Source organism: Hibiscus syriacus, unplaced genomic scaffold, assembly GCF_006381635.1.
Source record: "Hibiscus syriacus cultivar Baekdansim isolate YM2019G1 unplaced genomic scaffold, ASM638163v2 tig00111213_pilon, whole genome shotgun sequence".
In the NCBI taxonomy this organism is placed as follows: Eukaryota; Viridiplantae; Streptophyta; class Magnoliopsida; order Malvales; family Malvaceae; genus Hibiscus; species Hibiscus syriacus.
In genome coordinates, this window is record NW_024063022.1 from 4671346 (window position 1) to 4680130 (window position 8785).

An 8785-nucleotide genomic window follows, 5' to 3' on the forward strand; every position below is an offset into this window, starting at 1 on the left:
TACGAGAGGACCACAATCCCCTCTGGGTCCTTTCGTTTGTTGTGGTGCGGTCTCGTCTCTGCTAACTGTAATATTGAGCTTCTTTGGCTTCTTGTTTCCAGAACGAGTCCAATAATTTATCGCATCCAAGAATTTAGCCAAATGAGAGCTCCATCCCTTAATAATATCTCTTAAATCAGCCAATGATATGTAATTTATCATGCTGTCATATACTATTGTCTTAAGGGATGGGATCTGAAGCTCGACGAGAAGCCAATGTTTACATTCCAAAACAGAGATAAACACCTGCAATCATAAGTAATAATTCATTTCATTTGCGTACTTATTTATGAATACCTTTAAACTTAATCTAAAATAAACACTAACATTATCGACCTCCCACCATGCAGGATAAAGTTTAGCTTGTCCATTGCCCAACGTAAATGATTCATCTCGTTGATTCTCCAAGTGAACGGCGTTAAAAGACGTCGGCATAATTGTATATCGTGTATTTCTTTTATTTTCCTTAAGTTTCCTAATTATTAGAAGACGTGACACCCACACATCGATATGCTGTTTTACAAAAAAAGACATATATTAGTAACTTACATAAATTTAAAAAAAATAATCAAATTAAAATATTAGAAAAATATAAGACTTACCCCTCCATCGAAATAGCCATTGTCTTCGACCCCTAATAATACGCCCCACCAAGACCGATCAAGCAACAAATAGATATCATCGTTGAGCTTGCATATGTCAGTGAAACACCCCTGGCTCCGCTCATGTAGATAAAAATCAACTGCGGTCTTAGCCCAAAGGGTGTTATCTAGAATTGTGTCCGGTAGTTGTTTCCTCTCCACTTCAGATACTGGTATGGTACTGGCCGGTAACTCATACGAGAGCCAACTTGAATCCATCATGTCCGGCACGTCAGAGGGTTTCTCAAGAATCCTACATATGATGCCATGTGAATCGGGCTCTTGAATGGTGGGAGGGACCTCTTCAACGATGATAGTGGCCTCTTGAACGGTGGGAGGGGACTCTCGAGGAATGATAGGGGCCTCTTCAACAATAGGAGTGGACTCTTGAGGGATGACATGCGAGTCGGGCTTCTTCTTGCGGTGTCTTCGCACTATTGGGGTGTACGGAGACTTAATAGCACGTGCACGCCGTCTGATGCGTGAACTCTGTCATGCAAGAAAAACCCGACGTAAAGCATCCACCTTATCGGTCCGCTAAATAATTAAATACAAATATCAGTAAATAAACAGACATGATATTTAAACAGTGAAAACAAAGACAAATATATTTCAAACTTTCAACCAAAAGACAAAACAAAGACAAATACTAACTTCACAGTGTTAAAGAATGCACAGTTTAGCAGAATTGGCAGCAACCGAATAAATTTACTTCAACCAAAAGACAAAACAAAAAGACAAATACTAACTTCACAGTGTTAATAAACAGTTTAGCAGTATTGGCAGCAACCGAATAAATTTACTAAGCAATCTAAGTGAAATGGTTAATTTAAGTGAAATTACGAGTAAATTTATCATCAAGTTAAATATGGAAAATCTTAAACTTACCTCGTTGCGTAGAGTATGAACCTCATTCTGCAACGATACTACCATCTCACGTAGAGCGGCAACCTCACCACGTAAAGTAGACACCTCCACACGCCATGCACCATCGTTATCGCGTAGAGTACCGATCTCCTCACGCAAGGCATTGACCTCATCACGTAACTCCCTTGACTCATCCCGTGGAGGTGGAGGTGGAGAACAGGGAGATAGAAGTCGTGGCATCTTTGCCGGTCGCCTATCATGAGGTGATGGTGGAGAAGAGGCTCGATGATGTGACGGGATAGGTGATGGCTCTCGTTGTAGAGGTGTATAGTCGGGTCGATCAGGTGATGGCTCTGGGTGAGGTGATGGCTCTCGAAGTGGAGGAAGTGGCTGCTCATCATTCGTGCCATCAAGAAAACGCTGACTAGCTTGCCACCAATCAGTGGCAAGCTCAGCCTCCGTGGGTGTCAGTCTCATTAATGGAATGTTGGCCTCCTAAAAATATAAAAACTCAAACAAAGTTAAACGTCTACTATTAATAACTTGTTTATATATGATAGTATTTGTGTTAACTTACATTATTTATTGTCGCATATGGTATTAAGTCTTCCCAATCCAACAGACGTTCCTCTTCCAGGAAATAGCCCTAGGAATATCATTTGAGGTTTTTAATGCATATGTCCGCATGGGGAAAGCCTCGAATATCCAAATCTACAAACAATATAATAACAAACATTAGTAATTGTTAAATAATTAATTATAATTTTGAAAACATTATATATAAATTCTTACCTTAAAGGCCCAAACAAAGCCTGACAAAGTGTATTTCGACCCATCGCCCCGTAAACTTTTGCGGTCATCAAAGGCAGACGACAACTTAGTCCAGGTAGCTTTCCATATATACGAACCCCACAGAAACAGATTCCATGCATTTAGGTCCTCTACTAATATTAGCTCCCGAGGAATAGGTTGTCTGGCCTCTCTGCCTAAAAAGCCAGCATACAAAAGTAGTAAAAGGCACGGACAACATCGACGTCATTCATCCGAGTAAAACCATCTTTCTTATTAAACAATTTCTTCATGTCGTCGACGTGTAAGTTCGGCTTCTCTATTGACTCATCAGGATAAACCCTGGATAACCATGATGGGCGGGTGATATGACGAGTGTACCGGCCTACATCGTGTCCGAATCGTAGACCAGTGATTAAGCAACTCCTTCCGCCCAAAACAAGTATACGCCGGTGGAAAATGAAACCATATCTCTCACCACGTTGTATACTGTCGGGTAGATCGCTAGTCATGGTCTGAACCACAAATGGATCAAATTAGCATCTCCACCCGGATGCTGTACTCTCAGCCATGGCCCGAAGCAGGTTTCCTCAAACAATTTTCTTTGTGCAGGTGAAAGCTTCGAAGCAATTGTAGTGGCTAGGCTAACTTTATTCCTTAACGTCAATGAAGCCGAAAAAATTTCTACAAAAACAATAAACATACCAAGTTAGATATACCAAAAACTACACTGTGAAGATATACCAAAAACAAAAAAATAAATAGTAGTTTATTCTTGAAACTAAAATTTGCAAACTGTTTTGTCTTTGGTTGAAATGAAAACCGCAACGAGATAATGAAAATCGCAACGCGGAAATGACTATCGCAACGAGAGAATCGCAACGCGAAAAATACGAGAGAATCGCAACGCGAAATGAAAATCGCAATGCGATGCGATTTTGGTTTCGCGTTGCTATTCTCTCGTTGCGATAGTTATTTCCGCGTTGCGATTTTCATTCTCGAAACTATTCTTCTTCTGCATTACTTTAACCAAAAGATAAAACAAAGACAAATACTAACTTCACAGGCTAAACAGTTTAGCAGTATTGGCAGCAATCGAATGAATTTAATAAGAAATCTAAGTGAAATGGTTAATCTATTATTGAAATTACCAGTAAACTTATCATCAATCTCAATATGAAAAACCTAAAATAATGCAAAATTTCAAAATAAAAATAAAAAAAAAACTAACCCTCGGAGGTTGATTTTCCATTTCTGAATGATTGTGAGGGATTTCTGATCGTGAATGGTTGTGAGGGATTTCGCCGGCGATGGGGACGGAAATCTTCGGAGATGGGGACGGATTTCGCCGTAGAGAGTGAGAGATGGAGATGGGACTGATTGTTGTGATTTTAGGTTTGAGGTTATGAGTTGCGATTACTGTGGACGGTTCAGTTTTCGATATATTAAGAAAAAATTCGTGTTTGGAATTTGAAAAAAAATACGCGTTAATACGAATGGCGCTATGTAAATCGCATTGCGATAGTAAGATTCGCATTGCGATTTACGTATTCGCATTGCGATTTTCCTAATTCGCATTGCGATTTACTTAATCGCGTTGCGATTTACGTATTCGTATTGCGAATTATGAAAATCGCAACGCGAATACGTAAATCGCAATGCGAATTAGGAAAATTGCATTGCGATAGTCAGTATCTCATTGCGATTTTCCAAATTCGCATTGCGATTTACTTATTCGCATTGCGAATTGGGAAAATCGCAACGCGAAATTGGAAAATCGCATTGCGATAGTCATAATTGCGTTGCGAATCTGGAAACTGATTTGCGATAATGGAGATCGCGTTGCGAATTAGCGATCGCATTGCGATTTTATTGGTCATTTTGGCAAATCCGAAAAAAATTGGTTAAAATCGTATATTATATGAGATTTTTGGTCGGTTATTTTCTCTTTTAATTATAATCCAAAGCAACTTACAAATGGTCCCAAAAGTAAACTTTTAATTGTTTTTAATTCAAGTCCAACTAACCGGACAAAATTCAAATATTATAATTTTTATATATAAATCAGCTATAAAAATTATATTTAAACTTACATTTAATATTAAATTTATACAAAATTAAATTAATTTTTAAATTTAAAAAGATTAATTAATCTAAAATTTAGATTCCGAAAAATGTGCCATGAAAATATTTCTCACCACGACTCTTCAAAACTAAGTAATACAAATTTTCAGTTGAAGTAATTTACATGTTACTTTTTTATACGAAAAATAGATGGATAAAAAATGCACTATAGACGTATGAATCAAATAGTCTTTGTGATAAATGAATTGTTGTTATTCTTTGAAAACTCGAGTTTGAGTATCATGGATGTCAGGTGTGTGAGTATTTAATATCGAAAGGTTGAGACTTATCTTTGAACAGATACTACCTTGTATTTATCTCAGATTAATTTAGAAAGAGAGTCACAATGAAAGGATAAAATTATAATGTTTCAAAGTTTAAGGACTAATTTAGAATGAAAGTCATAGTTTGAAGATAAAATTAGAATATATGAAAGTTTAAGGATTAATTTAAAATGAGAGTCATGGTTTAAGAACATATAATACAATTAACTCTTAAAAAATAAAATATAATCTACAACATAATCCACAGGGGGAGTTTGGTCACAGAAAAGATCATTACTAAGGGGAATGATCTTTTCCGGAATTATATTTCCATGTTTGGTTCACGGAAAAGATCGTTACCAGGTAATAACTTATTACCAATAGTAGTATTTTTGGGTTAAAATGATGAGAATGTCATTACCTCTAAATTCTTAGGTAATGAACAATTATCTTCACTTTAGATATAAATACCCTTCAAATAATAATAATTTTTTTCGTATAGATCATTCTTAATTCTTATTCTTTGTACTTTACTCAAAATTATAAACTTAATAATAATAATATACAAAGAGTTTAATTTAGTAAAATATTGATAAATTTATGTAGTTAAAATTATTTTATATTTTAATATTTAGTATATTAATTATTTTAAAATTTTATGAGGTAAAAATATTATAATAGTAAAAAATATAATTATTTAAAATAATATTTAATTTTAAGTTATTAAAAATAGATCTTATACATTAAAAATAATATATTTGTCCACTCGAAATCACAACATTATTTTTATTTTATATTATATTTTATATAAATAAATATGATACTTATAAAAATTATTTAAAATTATAAGTTTGATATACTTATTATATTAATTATATGTTAAATTTATTTTTTTCTTTAAACTTAGTGTAATAATTAAAATATTTTATATTTTATAATTTATATTTAAATATTTATAATTTAATATCAAAATTTTACTTGTTAATATATATCACAAGAATAATTTAATAAAATATGCATTCAAGTAATCTTATATTTTCTGTTTTGAAAATCGGACCGGACGGGTGGGTTCAACCGGTTCAACAGGGAACCGTTGTCTAGTCCGGTTTAATCTAAACCGGTTGAACCGCTACTAGTGAACTAGTCAGAACCGCTGAACCGTTCGAACCGGACCGGCTGAAAACCGGAAAAAATCGGAAATTTTGTTTTTTTTTTAAAAAAATTAAACCAAACGTCGTTTGGTTAAACGAGCCAAGTAGAACTCGAGTATTGCTGAGCTCGTCTCGAACTTGAAAACTTTAAAAGTAAGCTCAACTCCACTCAAACTCACAAGTTAAAAATTATCAAGTTCAACTCGAACTCGAAATATAATATTGAAATTTGAACTCAAAAAGGCTTGAAATAAAAAAAAATTTAGAAGCTCAATTGAAGTGAAAGAATAATTCACTCAATGCTCACCAAAAGGCTTCATGATTTTGAATGCCAAATTACCTCTATTATTTATAGAAGTTAGTTGTGATGCTCTTCTATGTTTCTTAGCAATGTGGGATTGTTTTGTTCTCATATTTTTACTCTTTAGACTTTTGGGATGCTCTTCTATGTTTCTTAGCCATGTGGGATTGTTTAAAAAAAAAATTAAACCAAACAATATTATTTTGTTATGATTTTTTTAGCCCCAAATTTATTTTTTAATTATAGTTATATAATTATATTTATTATTTAATATGTTTTACCTTAAATATTATGTTGTAGTTAATTTGAATCATTTTGTTTCACTTGATTTTATGGTTTTTAATCTATATATGTTATGACTTGCTTTGAATATAACTTGTGATATAAAAATTATTTTTTTTATTAAATATTTTTGGTATTTTTATTTAATTTTTTAAATAATTATGACGTCGTCCGGTTCTTCCGACCGGTCGGACCGGTTCGACCGGTTGAACCAGTGAACCGGTAGTATGGCCGGTTCGCTAACCGGTCCGGTTCTGAAAACCATGCTTATATTCCTCTAACTAAACACTGTAATCTTACATTACTATCAAGTAAAGTAAACAAAATAACACTCTATATTTAAATGATTATTTTATAATTTTTAATAATTCTGAGATTTAATAAAATAATATCTTATAATCAAAAAATTATTTATATTTTTATTTAATATAATAATATATAATATAAACAATCAAAGTTTAATAAATCCATAATATAAATTACTAAAACTTTAAATATTTAAAAGTTGTACAAATATAGGAACAAAGTGATCAATTCAGTATTGAAATACCGTGAGGAAGAGGAAGGTTGCTCAGCCCCACAAAATCGCATCCGCCAAGTAAATTCCAAAGCACCCATTTCTCTCTATTCAACGGTTCGCTTCCAAGATCTTCCGTCTCTCAATGGTTCAACCGTCGTCAACATCGCCGCCGGACCCGCAACAAACTCAACAATTCCTCTCCTCCGTCCTCTCCCAACGCGGCCCTGCCTCCCTCCCTTACACCGAAGATACCAAATGGCTAATCCGGCAGCACCTTCTTTCCCTCACCTTCCACTACCCTTCTCTACAACCCAAAACCGCAACTTTCACCCACAACGACGGCCTCTCCGTCAATCTCCTCCAAACCGACGGCACCATCCCAATGCCTTTCCAAGGCGTCACTTACAACATCCCCGTCGTAATCTGGCTGATCGAATCTTACCCTCGTTACCCTCCCGGCGTCTACGTGAATCCCACGCGCGATATGATCATCAAACGCCCCCATCCTCACGTTTCCCCCTCTGGGTTAGTCTCGATCCCTTATTTGCAGAATTGGGTTTACCCAAGTTCTAATCTTGTCGATTTGATATCTAATCTAAGCTCTGCTTTTTCTCTTGATCCACCACTTTATTCCCAACGTCGTTCCAATCCTAACTCTAACCCTAACCCGCCTAGTTATGAACATCAGCAGTCGGGGTATCCACCTTCGCCTTATGGGAGGGTACAGCCACCACATACGGAGGATGCCACGGTGGTTCATAAGATGAACGCGGTGAATAAATTGGTGGAGATGGTTAACGGTGATATAATTAAGATGAGAAAAGAAAGGGAAACCGGAATGGAAGGGTTGTTTTCGGATCAGGCAGTGTTGAGAAGACGAGAGGAAGAAATTAACAAAGGGTTGAAAGAAATGCAAGATGAAAAAGAAGCTTTAGAACTGCAATTGCAAGTTGTTTTGATGAGCAGCGATGTGTTGGATCGTTGGATTAGGGATAACGAAGGGAAAACCAAGAACATAGGGAAGAACATCGACTATGTCGATCTCGACAAGGTGTTTTATTGCGCCGACGAGCTTTCCGAGCAAATGTTGGACTGCACTGCAGCTGACTTAGCCATTGAGGATGCCTTTTATTCGTTGGATAAGGCAGTGCAAGAAGGGGCGGTGCCGTTTGATCAATATTTGAGGAATGTGAGGTTGTTGTCAAGGGAGCAGTTCTTTCATAGGGCTACTGCTGCTAAAGTTAGGGCAGCTCAAATGCAGGCTCAGGTTGCTAGTATGGCTGCTCAATCCCCGCATTCACATTATGGTGCCCCATGACCGGTTATATAACTATAAAGGTGTCGTACGAGACCGTTATTGTACAACCGCGATAACACACGTTGTAGCAGTAATCACGATAACTGCAACAGAAACCTCAATTAAAATCTCTGCTGGTCAATTTTTTGTTCTTGTGATTTGTCTATAAATTGATCATGTTTTGTGATATATCTGTATTTTGTTTTGCATAATTGAATTTATGGTTCCTTTATCCTATTAATGTGGGACAAAAAGTTAATATTTTGATGTGCATAATGTGCAGCCTTTCTCCTTTTGTAATGAATTTGGGCTCTTTAGTAGCTACAATGGTGAGGAAAATTGAAATAGAGCTATCTACTGTGTCTATTGGATTCTATACTGCCTGCAACATTGAAATTTGCTGGATGCAGCATTTACATTTTGTGTTCTTATGTCATCTTATCCTTAGACATGCATTTTTTATGTAATGAATGATCCCCAATTTATCTCAGATACTATACTACAGGACGTC

The 8785-nt window shown here is 35.7% G+C and overlaps 1 protein-coding gene across 1 annotated transcript; it reads left to right on the plus strand.

The window, feature by feature from the left end:
• The first annotated feature begins 7045 nt into the window (after positions 1-7045).
• On the plus strand, positions 7046-8550 carry LOC120156058 (protein ELC-like). The gene is made up of 2 exons (XM_039167469.1): positions 7046-8303; positions 8417-8550. Exon 1 carries the CDS (start codon positions 7120-7122, stop codon positions 8293-8295), a length of 1176 nt encoding a protein of 391 aa, XP_039023400.1. The 5' UTR covers positions 7046-7119; the 3' UTR covers positions 8296-8303; positions 8417-8550.
• The last annotated feature ends 235 nt before the right edge of the window (positions 8551-8785 follow it).